Below are 16,203 nucleotides of genomic sequence, written 5' to 3'. Positions count from 1 at the left end.
CAGAGCTTACTGATTTGATGCCAGGACTGAAAGGAAGGAAAAGGTCACAGTATCTGTTTTTTGCAACTAAATGAATATTCAGGAAGATAAAAGAATATGGGAAGGGAAGCAGAGGCTGAAAGCTTAGACAAGTGGTGTCCTTTGTGGTTACAAAGCATCGTCACTTATTGCTGCCTAGCAAAGTAGAGAGTTATGGGGATTTTAGCAGATTATTGTGCAGTGAGTTTTGGAAGCCGAGCCACACCTGTCTCGCGCTGTGACGTGGTGGAGAGGCAGCGTGGTGGCCCCACGAGGGCACTGGGTTGAGAGCCAGGAGACCTGGCTCGGTCACAGATCAAGGCTTTTGACCTTTCTGAGCCTCAGGTTTCTCCCCTTTGAAACGTGAAAATGGATGCTGCCTGCACGACCCACCAGGGTCACGGGGGTATCCCCAGGGCCAGACGGCGTGGGAGCAGGTACAGAGAAGCGGCCACGCCTTCACACCGCTTGGTCCGGCTTTGGTGTCACGCTCACCCCCCCACACACACATGCCCCCAGACCACCCTCTCTGGAGCCCACCGACCTCCCCCCGGCTTCGGGTCTCTGCTTACTTGGCTTCTCAGTTGCTGGCAGTTGACCACTCCCTTCTTCTCAAAAACCCTCTTTCTTGGTTGCTGTGATCCCACGCCCACCCTCTCCCTCTGCCCAGGCTCGTCTGCCCTTTCTCCCTCTATAGCTGCCCAGGTCCCTTTGTGCCGTTTCCAATGCTGCTTCGCGCCCTACTTTCTCTGTAGGTAGTCATACCCACTCTGGCTCCAAACACCATCCCTCTGACAGCACATCTAAATGGTCCCTAAGATTCAGTCGGCTACCCAGCGCCCTGCTCAACCCAGCTAGCCGGGATTGGCTGCCTGGGGCCAAGGCTCCTCCTGATGAACACGCCCAGGGCTCCCCCACTCGGCTCTTCGCAACCTTCACGGCTGCCTGACCTGCACTGCGTTGACATAAGAGGAAAATCGGAAAGGGCTGAAAGCATGGCCCCAGTCAGTGCTCCCAGCAGTTCGCTCCCTAAAAAAGTCCTGTGGAGCTTGTTGCTCATTCTCTATGTCCCCTTAGATCCCCTCAAGGCGGGTGGGAAGCAAGGATGACAGAAGTGTTCCTATTGTTAGCATTCCCCATGCAGCTGGGCTCTTGCCTGTTGTTCTCGGTCTTTGGGGCCTTGGCTGAAACTTGGTAACAACAGAAAAGTCTCATTTAAAATCCTGAAACATATGTTTTTTTTAAAAAAAATAAGGGTATGTTATTGCAGGAGTAGGTTTGGAAAATAAATATTTAAGCAGTTTTGAATAGACCGCCTCGCTGCAGGAGGAAGGGAGCAGCAGCGCAGACACCCGGTTAGACTCTCATCTCCCGGCGAAGGCTGCCAGGTTACTCAGTTAGGCCCAGAATTCATCATGTCAGAGAAACTGAAAAATAACATAATGCCTATCAGTAGTGGATTTGTTAAATCTCTCATGGTATGGCTACGTAAGGGACACTATTTAATCATTAAAAAGGATGTGTTTCTATGGTTTTTGACTTGGAAATGGCTTACTATATGTTGATTTGGAAATGGTTCTCTGCATTGCGCAATGAAAAAATGGAGATCATAAGTGTTTTAATAACACTACCCAGGGCTTCCAGTTGACGCCAGGCGAAGGAGGGCACCAACACTCATCCGTGACTCCTCCGTGGCTATCACAACCACCAGCAGAATGTATTCACACCTTGCCACTTTCACCGTCCCCACGGCCACCACCCTGCTCTAAGTCACCATGGTCCCTCACTGGACGCCCATAACAAACTCCTACCTCAGCTGCTTGCTTCTGCCCTTGCCTATCCCTCACCTCCATTCCACCCCCAAAACTTTATCTCACAGCAGGCGGGGAGGTCCTGTAAAAGTATAAGTGAGAACTCATCACCACATTGCCTGGAACCCTCCACTGGTTTCCCATCTCACTCATAAGAAACTTACATACATGGCTTCTCTGGGTCCCCCTGTGTTCTCCGATCTCCTCTCCCACTACCGTCCACCCTCACTGCATTTCAGACTCAAACACGCTAGGCACACTCTTGCCTTGGAGATTCTGGGCAACGGCGTATCCTCCCACCCCATTTATCCGCATGTGTCCCTGTCTTTCCGCCTTCCGGTCTGTGATTCATTTTCTCCACATCCACACCGGCATTTGGTGGTATCATTGTTTCCTATTTTAGCCATTGTGATAAGTGCAGGTGGCCATCTCATTACGGGTCTAGTTTGCATTTCACTAACGGTTAATGATGTCTAACGTCTTTCCGTGTTTTTGTCATCTGTATCTCCCCTTTGGCGAGACACGTGCTCGCATGCCCTTTGTCTATTTCATAGTTCAACTATTTATACTGTTGGATTTTGAGGGTTGTTTCGTATATTGTAGATATCAGGCCTTTGTCAGCTATGTGGTTTGCAAATATCTCCTCCTAGTCGGTAGCTTGTTTTCTTCAGAGCAAAAATTGTGTTTTCGTTTTGATGAAGTTCAACTTAATAATTTTTTCTTGTGTGGGTTGTGTTTTTAGCCATGTCTATGAACACTTCACCTAGTCCTAAGTCCTTAAGACATTCTATATTTTATTCTAAGTGTTTTTATAATTTCACATTTAAAACCCACAATCCATTTGTAATTACATACAGCATATTGTGTGTTAAGATCAAGGTGGATTTTTGTGCTTATGGCAGTCACGTCGTCTTGCGGGGTGGCGAAGGGACTCTGGAGTAAGGGCCAAAGGGGCTCCTGGGAGGACCGCTGCGTGCTGGGGACGGAGCCCCCGCTGTCTAGACTGGAACTGTGGGACCAAAGCGACAGCCATGTTGAGGCCTACGCTTACTCCTACTGCACCATCAGACACTGCGTGCCGCCAAACGTGCACGTTCACCACGAAGGAAGAAGCCCAAAATCCACCGCCATGTGGGCCCAGGAGGAAGCTGCACAGCCAGCCACAGAGAAGCCAGCACATATTCAGGGAGAAGGGGTCCAGGAGTGATAATTTGAGGAAAACCAAAATAGAACATAAATATTCCTAATGTATGATTGGTACCAAGAAGCCATTGGGAGGTGTAGAAAGACTTAGAAATAAGAACAAAGGTGAGCAAATTAAAAGTGGACCATTATTAACTACAAGACCAAAATAACTCCAAAAACAAGAAAGCAAAAATAATTATTATCTGCACACTACAATGCTTAGCCCAAGCAACACTGACATAGGCCCAATGATATAAACAGAGAATGGCCAATTAACACACGCTGTAGAGAGACACTAGTGGGGACCCTGAGAAAGCAGAAGGCGTGGGGTATACCCCACATCTGCAGATACCTCAACAGGACATTAACGGAGAATATCTGATACTGACGATAAATCGAAAGGGAGTGTGATCCACATATTATTGAGAATTCTGGGGATGTGTTGATGCCCAGAATAAAAAACACAATTGTTCAAAGTGGCTGGGGAGGTCTGAGGGGAGGGATATGGTAAGAAACTTCTGTAATTTGCCGTAAGCCCTGTAATAACATTTGACTTTTAAACTATGTGCATATATTACTTTAATAAAATAGAAACTAATTGGGGGGGGGGCAAGGAATGGTGCCCTATTGTCTAAGACAGCAGAGACACGATGCTCCTGTGTTTTCCCTCCTTCAGTTATGACTCAGGAGTGCAGGATACAGGTTATATATTAAGATTCCAGGAACTAATGGGACAGCGCACATTAAACATTATTTCTTGGCTTGTGCCTGTGCCGCAGTCTGGTGGTGACCTTCCTTCCAAGGATTTTGTCTTATGATTTGTTAATCCTTTTTCTGGTAACATTGCTTTCAAGCTTAACTGAACACACTTCCTCCTCTAACGATAGGTAATGTAATTTTAGTGCTGAAAGAATAAAGTGCATTCTTGAATCACATACAGAAAACTTCTGCTTGATTCAATTTGATCATTAAGTGTGTTCCTGAAAAAGTTGGATTCATAGCAAATTGTTGCATATTAAATGCTCTAGTATATTTTTACATTATGGTCTTAGGGGAATAAAACCTGGTCTCAACCAACAGTAATGACAGGGATCTTGAAGACTCTCTACCATTACTTTCAAAAAGCACTTGCAAGTGATTGATTTATGGAGTTTGTTCACATAATTATCCCACACAGCCAATGAACAAAATTAGTCAAGGAGAGACTAATATTTACAGAGTGCCTATTATGTGTCAGGCACAGTGCTAGGAACTTTAATAAATGTATTGTCTACTTTAATCTTGGCAACCACCCAGAGACGTAGATAGTATTTTCCTCACTTTACATTTAATGAAACCAGAGCCTAAAGCTCTTAAGTAATTTTCCCAAAGCCAAACAGTAATTCAAACCAACCATCAAGTCTTTTCACAAGAAATGTATATAATTACAATTCCCAGCATTAATTCCAGCTTTGACTGCCCCATGATTCCACAGGGCTATCATACACGGTGGGACAAGAGGAGGTTTACAGTTGTTTGTACAGAAAAATAACACAATAGTTAATAAATAACAACACAAGAATAAACTCTATGTTTTGTGTCCTCACAGCGTAACCACCCTTTTGCCCAGCTCTTCAGCAACCATGTATGATATAGCATTGTTTTAAGAGGGAAACTTAGAAAACAATGACTTGATTAGTTTTTGAATTATGGCTTTCTCTTTTGATGTAATAGCCTTGATATCAACAAACATTTGGCGATCTAATAATTAACTAAAAACCAAAATGAGATTCAAATAGCAATATTGGAAGAACACTGTGTTAGAGACAGAGTAACTCAAACCGAATCAAAATAACTCCACCTCCAAGGTCCCGTGACCTTGAGGAAATGGTTCGAACTTTCTAAAGAGACAAGCATAGGATTGACAGTGTCTACCTCTCTGGTTGGTCTGTCATTAGAAAAGAGGAAAGGGCACTATCCACTTTTGAGGAAGCCCATAATGAACTGAGAAGTCCATGGTTAAGAATTTTTATTTTACCATTATTGGAAAAAGGTTTATAGCCACAACGGAAGCAGTTTCTCTCACCAAGCAAATAAAATCACATTAAGGGAATAAACCTGAATGTTCTCTGACAGAGTGTATAGTGAGAGCTTTACCTGTGCTGGCACCGGTCAGAGCCGCATCCTCAGACTGTGGTACACTTCCCGCGGCAGCCTGTGACACAGGACAGCAGCTATTTCTTACGGATTTCAAACTACGTAAGTTTGACATTGGCCTTGATGTAGGTGAGGAAACTGCAAGATTCACTTCCTGCATCATGTTACCCTATCATCAGATATCCACCTTCTACCTGAACTCACAGCACAATGAGCTGACACATCGACAAGCCACAAAAGAGAAAAATATAACCTGGCAAATGGAGCAGAACCGAGTCAACCCTTTGAAAAGGGAAATTAACAACTGCAGATGGCAGGTCACCTTTGAAAGGAGCCAGTTCACCCCAGCCCCGACCTGGAACCAGGTGGCAAGCCAGGGAACATTGGATGGTAAACGAGTGACTTTTATTTACATCAATGATTTTCTAACAAACAATAAGGTTGAATTATCTTTGTTCCCTGAGGGAGTCAAGATGTGCTGTGGAGTCTTTTTTTTTTTTTTTAATCCTCACCCAAGGGCATGTTTTTATTGATTTTGAGAGAGAGGAAGGGGAAGGGAGAGACACCGATGTGAGAAACATTACCCCGTTGCCTCTTGTATGGGCCCTGACCTGGGGATCAAACCCACAACATTTTGGTGTCAGGGATGATGCTCCAACCAACTGAGCCTACAGCCAGAGCATGCTGCGGAGTCTCCTTCCAAGATGTCATGTCCTCTAAATCATTTATTTATTCCCTCGGTAAAATATTTAATAAAGTTGCGACAGCCATCCCCTGTCATTACATTGTTCCTCCTCAGCCACCACCACCTTACTCCGCCTCCTTCAACTCTCACAGCGTGGCGGTGTTCTTCCAATACTGAAACAGCAAAAACAAAAACTTATCAGATTATTTGGTCCACCTACTGGACTCACATCTCTGCATTAGAGCAAATCAAGCTATTATGACATGTAATGCCCGATCAAAGTATTATTTCATTGCCAATTTTATTACATTTCTTTTGACAAGTCAGTCCCATTCCAACCAATGAAGCATTCCTATCTATACATTCGATGGTCACTCATTCAACAACACTGAAAGCTATGACTTCTGGGCAACATGCCAGGCCCTAAAGACTCATTAGTGACATGTCCTCGTGCTCAGGGAGAGATACTCAGCACTGGGTTTATTTGGGTCCCTGGACTCTGAAACCAGTCTTCCTGGGGTCACATGCTGGCTCTGACACTTATCGGCTTTGTGACCTTGGGCAAGTAACTTAAGTTTGTAATATCTCAATGACCTCATCTGTAGTAAGACTAGTGCCTATGTCAGGGGGCATTTAAGGGGATTAAATGAGTTAATATTTATAAATCAATTAGAACTGTACATGGTACATAGGAAGTGCTGTGTAACAAATAAATAGAAAACTGTAGTCTAGTTAGTTGGACAAACATCACACCAAGCAAACAATTTATAATATAAAACCTACCTGTTCCTATCAGTGGCAGGCTAAATTATGTGGAGGAAATCTCCTTCTGAAAACAATTGGGCACCAGAACAACTTCAGTTTTGCTAGCCTACTAGATAGAGCAAAAGGGACAGAATTTTAAGCTGAGGGTTCACCCCAATAGAGTGATGAACAGAAGATACTTCTCTTGTTCAGCATAGGCCCCAAAGGGTCAGACCCTCAAGGTCAGCCCAGAAGTAAGGTACGCCCATGCTCCGCCCCCAGCGTCTGCACAGATAGGTTACTTGGGAACAGAAGAGGTTAGGGGCAGAACAGGAAAGAACAAATGGACTTGTCTGCAGAGGCTGTGACAATAGGCAGATACGCGCATGGGTCTCTTGTTTCCATTGTCCAAAAACACCCTCCAGCCATGAACTTGTATTGCATAGTCCTGCCTGGTAGTATCCCTAAGCTTTTGAAAATATTTTTGAGATCAAATTACCTTTGTCTTAGGCCTCAGATTTTCCTACAAGTAATTTTTAAGAAAAATGAGACGCATGCAACAATATCGAAGAATACCAAGACACAAGCCCACAGAGGGAGTAGGAATAGGGAGTTAGGAAGAGTCAGCTGGTGTTGCTGAATTTCAGGGAGAGGCTCCACTAGACAGATCAGCTTGGCTTAAGTCAAGTGTAAAACTGAAATGATTAGTAATATTTTGTGACTATGATTTTTGTACTTCTAGATATGCATTCATGTTAACCTGACATGGTACAAGATGAGGTGCTACAAAAAACAGATTCCAACTTCAGGCATGGGTGCTAAAACTTATATATTATTAGCCAATGCTATCTCAATAAAAAATAAATTTTATTAACTAAGTCCAACAACACTGATGTGAATATACAGAAAGGAGAGAAGAAATGTCAAACTAACAGTACATTGGTGACTATAAAAGAAACGGCCATGGGAGATACTTATCCAATTTTCAAAGAATGGAAGAGTCCAGAAAAGAAAGAGGTAAAGAAAGGGAAAGGAAGGGGCAGGCAATAGTGAAAGGGGTAAATATGCAAATAGGGGCAAAAAGAATAAAAAGACTAACCCCCAAATATTAATCACGGTTATGCAATACTAGGTTTCCTAGCATTGCAAATGCCAAATATAATGTCTAAAGTTTTTATTTTAATTTCTAGTATGCAAATCCCACTCTCTAGAAATTCATTCTATATTGTCTTTGAGTGTAATCATTTATTACACTTGAAGGTTCACCCGAGAAAGAAGCAATTTAAGTTAGGAAAAAAAAGAAAAAGAAGGAAAGTGTCTTTACTCAAACCATCAGTACATATTTGAAAGATAGAAAATGACAAGATGAAATAGTATTAAGAAACGTAAGCATTGCCCAGTATAAGCAAATCTGGAACATGAAAAGTCACCTACTACTCGCTGAGTAGGCGAACCAACTGTAATGTCTACACTGTATGACATCCAGCTTGCCAACCCAGAAGTGCAGACAAGAAGAGACAGAAGACAGCTACATTTGTCGAACACTAACCCTCTTTGTGCAAGGTTGCTTTTTGCTTTTGGGGTGTTCTTTTTTTTTCACATGGGGGTGGTTATGAAAATTTTTAGAGTAAAATTTTTCTAGATTTAAAAAATAAAGAAAAATAGTCTTAACAGTTTTGACTTAAATCTCTGCCTTTAAAAGTCAAATTACTATGATATCTCAGATAAGCTGATGGTTCTCTCCTTTTGGACTCACCAGGCATGTTGATCCATGCACTGCCCCCATACTTTCGTCTACGTATTCCTTTAACTCTGCCCCTTATTGTACAGACACATTCCCTGCATCTAAAACTTCCTTATAACTCGAACACTTCACTAAATCCTCCTTCCATGAAGAACTTTTTAGATTGGTCAGATAAAAAGATGACATGACATTTTTTTCCCACTTGAGAAGTATCACCTTTTTTTTTTTTTTTTTTGCTATATTCAGACTGTGTTAAGAAAGAATCCTTTTTTTTGTTAGAGTAACAGAAAACTGTGTTTAAATCTGTCAACCATAGAAATGCATTTTGTCTCACTGATCTAGCACTGTCGAGAGAGTTGGCTCCAGGGTCCTTTTGGGTGCTCATTGGTATCGCCAAGGACCCAGACACTTCCACTCCCATTCCATCATCCTTGGCATATAGGTTTTTATTCCCATGCCCGTTGCCTCCCAGGTGCAAGATGGCAGCAGCACCACCAGACATTGCACGCTCACCCTGGGCTTAAATGTAAGAATCAAGGGTATAGCAAAAGATGTTCTTCTCTCAGGAGGTTCTGTCTTTTATGCAGGCAAGAAAATTTCAAGAAGTCTTCTTTATAGCCCCATAAGTCAGAACTGGAGCACGTGGATGCTCCTGGATACAAGGAAGGCTATGAAGGTATCTCCCTTTTAAACCTCTAGTTTAAGTCAGGCTCTTCATTTATATGAAGTAAATAAAATACTGTCCTACAGTTTCTACTTCCAAAATTTCTTTTGCATACATCCAATTCTCTTCATTTCACTAGTGACACCACTCTAATACAAGCTATCGAAATAGCCACCCTGGCTGGTGTGGCTCAGTGGATTGAGTGCCAGCCTGCAAACCAAACAGTTGCTGGTTCGATTCCCAGTCAGGGCACATGCTGGGGTGTGCGCCAGGTCCCCAGAAAGGGGCACACAAGAGGCAACCACACATTGATATTTCTCTTCCTCTCTCCCTCCCTTCCCTTCTCTTTAAAAATAAAGAAATAAAATCTCTTAAAAAGAAAGTATCCATTTGCTTGCTGAGATCTTAAGAAAGGGTAAAGTTAAAAAAAAAAAAGAAAGAAAGAAATACCCCACCTAACCTACTTCAACAACTCCTGCCAGGTTTCCCTATAGCCCCATTTTGTCCCTTCTGCCACCCACTCTGGGTGGCTACAGTGATATTTCAAAAGCAAATCTTATCCTGTCACTCCCTCTTCAGTGGGTTATGTTAAAACCTCTTACCAGGACTGACAAGGTCCCGAATGGTCTGGCCACAGCACCCCCCTATCCAGCCTCATTTCCTGCAGAGCTTCAGCTCCCTCTGCGCTCAGCCGACACTGGCCTTAGAGACCCTAAGCTCCTGCACACCTCCAGTCACCTGGCGCGCTAGTCCCTCCCTCTCAGGGCTCCCACGTTCTCTACCTCCCTACACCCCTGTGCCTAATTTTTCTTGGCTTTCATGTCACCATTTAAATTGTATTGCATGCAAGGCTTATTTGGAAGGTGTTATCATTAGGTTAATGGCACATAACAGAGATATCACAGTTGTTTGATATAAATAGGAGGGATGGGAAAGAATGAATTTTTTATTTCAGCAATTAGCAGATGATCGTTTATGAAGAAAACGTTGGCCCCTTTGGTAAATCTCGCTAGATGAGGAACCAGCCATTTGGCAATACTAATTTTTTTCCCTGAAGGTCTTCATTCTTTTAGCCATTAGATCAGCAATGCATCCACCCAGCTCCACAAGTTCCTAGAGTGATAATACCTGTGATGACGGCCTTCCTCCTTGGTCCGCCATCTTCATCTGCAACGAGATGGCCTGTCCTTCCTCACAGCCGGTGCCCTGTCTGTTCAGTTCTGGAGTCAGATTGGAACATTTACTCCCTAAAATGAATCTGAATAATATATGAAAATGCATCACTCTCAAATACACCCTGCTGTGCGTGTCATCCAAAAACCCAAGAATGCTAAACTATGTAGTTAACGATATAAAGTATTTGTATTTTTTCCGTAGTTCATGCATTGAAATACTCTGTACACATTTCTTTCTACCAATCCTATGTCTTTCACTACTTTATACTTCAGGAAGTCCCCAGAACAGAGATGCTCAGCCATCGGTTGCTCCATACTCAGCCTTCAGAGGAATTATACATGAGCTCAAGGTCCATAAAAATAGCTCTTTGAAAAAACAGAGCGTTCTGGAAGACGAAGCAGACTGCACGTCTGCCGTCCTTAGCGAAAATGCCCTAAAGCCTCCTGACCTTTGACGTAATTCAGTGCAGCGGCTCTGGGCTGGATCTGTACATCTGTACATTCCGGGGGGTGGTTGTGCTCTGGGAGAGACCTGAGGCAAGTTACATCCTCAGTTAGTCATGTTAGGAGCCCAAGGCAGGCAGGTTGCGGTGTGACGCGCTGGTTCGGACCCGGGAGCTGGCCGGAGTCACACTGCCTGGGTTCAGGTCGAGCTCTGCCTCTTACCAGCCTTGCAACCCCGGGCAACCACTGAACCTTCTCGGGCTAGGGTCTCCTTGCCAGTCAAGTGAGGACATTAACAGTACCTACCTCCTAGGGTTGCTGTGAGTAATAAGTGAGTTAATCCACAGAAGCGCTTGGATCAGCGCCTGCTGGCACACAGCGGACCTGTTAACATCACGGCCTTTCAACTAAGAGCGCTTTAGGCTGCAACATTTAGCCTCGATAGGAAACAGCTCCAGTGAGTTAACGAAACTTGCGATCACCGCCGAGTGGCCATGGTTGGGGACCCGGAGGGGAAGGGGGAAACGAGATCAGGGTAGGGGCCGAAGGAGAGCTGCAGTGTCATTAATCTGCTGGAGCCCACCTACAGCCGCGGACTCCCGGCCTCCGGTCCCTTCCACCGTTTCTTAGAGAAGGAGTCGTACCGGCGGACAGCGAAGCACAACCTTTCTCCAATCAGACACTCCAAGGCTGGCGCCACGCCTGCGACCTGGTCCAATCTCGTCCCTTGGAGGGCGGAAACGCAAAGTTCCTACCTGCACCTGTGGCAGTGGTGGCCGCCTCCTGGGTCCCCCCACCCCTCCGCGCTGACCCGGGCTCAGGTTTCTCCAATCACTTGGCCAATGACCAGCAGGTGGGCAGATGTCTTTTCCCGCGCGGAGGACTGACGCGTAGGAAGAGTCAAAGCATCAAAGTGAGCGGCCAAGATCCCATTTCCCCTAGGCTCCCTGGCGGTGCTTGCAGGGAAGAGGGACACGCAGAGAATGAACGGCTACTAACCGAGAGAACAGCCTGTGCCTTCACCTGGGACAGCGAGCCTAGACCCTCGGCCGGAGCCCACTGCACTGCGAGCCCGGGCCGCTGCAGCCGGCAGAAGTTGGACACCGCCAGCAGCTATCGGCTTTAGCCGGGCTGCTAGCATACCTTCCAGAAAGAAGCCGACCTCCTCAGGATCCCAGGACCGCGCACAGTGACACTGCGCCGGCTTCCCGGTTGTCCCAAGCGCACCCCGTTCGCATTGTCGCTGGCGAGAGCGGCGGGGATCCGCGGAGCGCTATCAGGTGAGAGATCAGGTTGGTTCTGCCTCCGCCCAGACGGAGCCTGTTTAGGGGTGTCACCCTGGGGGGCTTCCGCGGCACGCCCAGGAGAAGTTGCCAGCCGTAGGCGCTCTGTGAGCTTTGAGTAATTTGCAAACTTTTCCTTGAGAGATTCGTGCAAAGGCCTTCTGTGCACACAAGCTGACTGCAGAGAAGTGTAGGGGAGAAGACAGAACGTAGCATCAGGGCACCCCACCAGCACCACCAGTGAATAATTTGGGGGTGCTTTTCCGATCTGTAGAGGGAGCAGGATGTTTGCACAGCCAACGGCAAACTGCCTGAGGGTGTGGGTACGGAAAGAACTTTTGGCCATTTTTTTTCCTATTGTTTTCAAATCGCTGCAGGAGTGTGCCCTCCGGGTGTCCTGAGGAGGAGGCGGTGCCACGGTCTCTGCTCCCAGCAAAGGCCGACAGGCTGCCTCGCGTAGGCGCTCAGACTTTTTCTCCCGGGTTCCGGGACCACAACCTTCAACAAAAGTTGGCTGAAGTTTCGCAGCGCACAGGCAAATCCCGGGAGCGCCGGGAGCGTGGGATGGGAAGGAGCCCGGCGGAAAGCTGGAAATGAGCCGGGGCGCTAGTGAACCCCGTGCATTCGTGGAGTTAGTGCCCGACAGACTCAGCACGCGCAGTGGGCCGAGGACTCTGGCTTTGGAGATTATTAGCACTCCAAATGCAGATAACGTCCTTGTCGCTCCGCAGACTGCGCTTTTTAAAGCCGGGAAGAAGCGAATAGGTTTGGCGTTCCTGGGAGCTTCCTCCCTGCAGGAGGGAATTGCGCAAGGAAAAGAACAGAAGCCTTTAATTTGTAACTAAAATTCCTCAGACTTGCGTTGCCTAGTATAAACAGAGTTGGGGCATATTTTAATACAGAACTAAGGGGAGAGGACATTTGCCCCTTGGCCTCATCTCAACCACCGTCCAGGGGTGGCTTCGAAGAGACCCAAGATTGGTCTCTTCGGATTGGGGAATAAAAGGAAGAGCAGACTGGAGGGTTTCAGGGGAAGACAAGACCAGTCCTACTCCTCTGAAAATGACATTTAGACGTAACATGGCAGAAGTTACCTCTAAAGCAGAAATTTTTTTTCAGTTGGTAAAAGCAGGTTTAAAAGAAACCACATAAAACACCATGAGCTTGTCCCTCATTCCACCCGGGTTGTAAATTACCCTGAAGAATCACATTGAAAAGGATCCTGGGACAGAAGTCCATGGAGCACAAACCTCTGACAGGGGTCTAATATTCAATGTTTACCTACAGCAGGGGCGCACTTGCTTCTGGGCCCCCTCCTCCCCGGTGCCCATCAAAGGTCCAGGTGCCGTTCTGGACCGGGTGGGTCACCTTGGGTCATCCGTCTACAACCAGGCCTAGTGACAGGACAGGACATTTTCCCTCTCAGATCCAGTTATTCCAAATGCCTTGGAACATCCCCCGGGTGGCCCCCGCGCGCTGACCACTGCCGTACTGCCGCCAGTTGAGGCCAAGGAGTGCCAAGGCGCGGTATCGTCGCCAGGTGGTGGCGCCCTGGCGGCCACTGGTCGGCTGGCCTGTGCCCTTGCAGGGCGCGGCGGTGCCTATTGAGATCTGCGCATCTCTGGGTTCCGGCTCCGAGCGCTAAAACCCCGGCGGATCCGCGCAAAGGGGAGGAAATGGGATTGAGGGATCAGGGGCATGACTTCGACAAACCCAGTAAAGAACTTCTGTTTTCTTCCCCAGCACAGATCGCTGCCTCGATCCCACCGCGCTGCCCGGTTGCGTGAAGCGGAAGAAGGAGCGGAGTGGACGCCGGAGACCACCGAGACAGGGAGACCGCTGCGGCCGAAGCCCTTCCCACGCGTGGCACCCCGGGCCCTCGGCGGTGGGCCATGGCCGACAGCAGCGCCACAGGCAGCTCCAGCCCCTGGTGGAAATCACTAACGAACAGCAGGAAGAAAAGCAAGGATGCCACAGTGGGGATGCAGCCTCCAGCCCAGGCTGTCGCGGGGGAGCCTGCACCGTCCGCGCCGCCAGCGCCATCCGGGCAGCCCGCACCGCCAAGCCCGGGCTGGACTAGCAGCTCCCAGGAGAATCAGCACCCCAATCTCCTCTCTAGCGCGGGCGAGCCCCACAAATCAGACAAGTTGTACGCGGAGAAATCGTGCCACAGCCGCCGCAATTTGAAGATCTCGCGCTCTGGGCGCTTTAAGGAGAAGAGGAAAGTTCGCGCCACTCTGCTCCCGGAGGGAGTCAGATCCCAGGAGGAGGCCGGCTTCCCTGGTGACCCCCAGGACGACAAGCAGTAGCCAGAGCTGACTCTCTCTCTTCTCCCCACACCTCCCCAACCCCCAGTTCCAAACCCAAGAATTCTGGCCTGCCCCAGCACTTGGTGTCTCGTCCCACAGATTCAGAATAGCCACACCAGGCCGCCCGATTCTATTTCCCTGGAAATGGAAGTGTCAATTGAGTTGTTAATATTTCACGACTCAAGGATACATGAAATATTTATCTGGGGTAAGAGAAGACACCCGCCACAGAGGAAGTTGGCATTATTATTATCTTCAGAAAGCTGTTTTGTGGCCTCCACCCCTTGAGTCACTTGCGGGAGTGAGAGCGCAGCTCACCTGGCCTGGGGCAGCCCCTCCAGAGGAAGCCGGGCCCTGGCTGAGAACTCGCTGTTGGAGAGTGATCGCAGCGCTGTTTTTAATGCCTGGGAGATGCACTGTAGACGTACTGCTGTAGGCTTACACCTTGAGGGAGGGGATGGGAGAGAGCTGGAGACATTCTAAGTAGAAGCATGTCAAGTGAGGCAGGATTGCTTTTAATGTTGACCTACAAAACTGCCCTGCCTATTTTAGTGTGGACTATTAAAATTGTTGCACTGTAAGACTTAAGGTGACTTTTGTACTTTTTTCCATTGCAAGACTGAAGCCCATCATATTTAAAAGCAAGCATGCAAAATCCCAGGTAACAGAATTAATCATTTGCCACACAGTGTACTAACAACTACTCTTGGGAAGCTGCAGGGAGAACATTTCTAGAAACCAGCAATACCCAGAGGGGAACCAGTTAGCTGAGTATCCCTATTTACTGACCAAATTCCAGGAAGGGAAGGAGAGGTGCCCTTTCATTATTCCTAAGTTCGCTTTTTACTTCTCTGCATGTTCATACGTAAGTCACAATGCTAGTAATCACTCTCTTCAGTCTCCTTGTGAACCTTACTAACGATTGTCTGAAAATACTCAAACAGAAGGACTGAACTCGGAGTTTGTGCAAAGCCAGCTTCTTTTCCCATGCCTTTGTTTCAAAAGCTTATTTCTTTAGTCTGACGTATGCATTTATCAAGTTTCAAAGCCTTTAGATCGAACAACCTGAAGATTCTTAACAAAAATCTACCTGTTTGCTTTTGTCATGAACTTCAAGAAAGAGAGTAAATGAATACCACTTGCTTTCAGCAAATTACAGAGAGTTATTGTAGTTGTTAAGGGCCACTGGGATCTTTTCCCACTGCTATTCAGTTCATTTATAAACATTCAGAAATGCATAGCAGGGAAATTATAATGATCAAAGAGTATATATTTTTTTTAGATAATTATAAACAAGAGCTTGATTGGAGCTTCTAAATTTGTTATAGGTACATAGAGAGGCAGTTTTCTGTTTCTCTCAAATTTGTAGTTTATAAAATAGCAAACCACATTGGTTGTCTAAAGAGATTTAGCAAAGAAATTTGATGAAAATGGCTAAAATGGACTTAAATTAGTGAATCAAGTGGGGATGCCAGCGGAATACTAGGGTTTATCATTTGAGACATGGGTTTCCACATACCAAAGACTTACTCCACAGAAACCTACCTACATGGGGATTACAAACACTTAACATTAAAAGAGAAAGCGGTGAGCCCTTTTTTTTTTTTCTTTAAATCACAAAGACTTTTTTGATGTGTAAAACTGGAAACTATGTGACCCAAGTGTCTGCAGGGTGAGCTTCCTGGATGAGAAAGACTTTACATCAACGTTAAATGGGCCTCCTCTGTCCTGATTCTGATGACGTAGCAGGGAAGAGGTTCGTTGTGAGGGAGGGGCTGTGGGGCACTGGGAATGCATAGAACAGAAATGGTCAAATCAGGCTTCAGAATGTCTTCATCAAGTATTTTAAATTCACTCTGTAGGGAGTATTAAAATTTAGAGTAAATAACTCCAAAATACTTCTGCAACAGATTAGGTCTGTACCCATGTATAAAAGTCAGCCTGCAATTGCATGATTTTAAAATCTTACACTAATTCTTTAATCCACAGATTTAAAATAAAAATT

The 16,203-nt window shown here is 46.3% G+C and overlaps 1 protein-coding gene across 1 annotated transcript; it reads left to right on the top strand.

Moving 5' to 3' along the window:
- Positions 1-11,421: 11,421 nt before the first annotated feature.
- On the top strand, positions 11,422-14,530 carry PRR15 (proline rich 15). Its single transcript, XM_054563868.1, has 2 exons — positions 11,422-11,886; positions 13,633-14,530. The coding sequence occupies exon 2, from the start codon at positions 13,782-13,784 to the stop codon at positions 14,196-14,198; it is 417 nt and encodes a 138-aa protein (XP_054419843.1). The 5' UTR covers positions 11,422-11,886; positions 13,633-13,781; the 3' UTR covers positions 14,199-14,530.
- Positions 14,531-16,203: the final 1,673 nt, after the last annotated feature.

This window comes from Pteronotus mesoamericanus, unplaced genomic scaffold (genome assembly GCF_021234165.1).
Source record: "Pteronotus mesoamericanus isolate MK-2021 breed Mesoamerican mustached bat unplaced genomic scaffold, CSHL_Meso_final scaffold_85, whole genome shotgun sequence".
NCBI classification, from domain to species: domain Eukaryota; kingdom Metazoa; phylum Chordata; class Mammalia; order Chiroptera; family Mormoopidae; genus Pteronotus; species Pteronotus mesoamericanus.
This window is presented reverse-complemented; position numbering and strand designations above follow the sequence as displayed.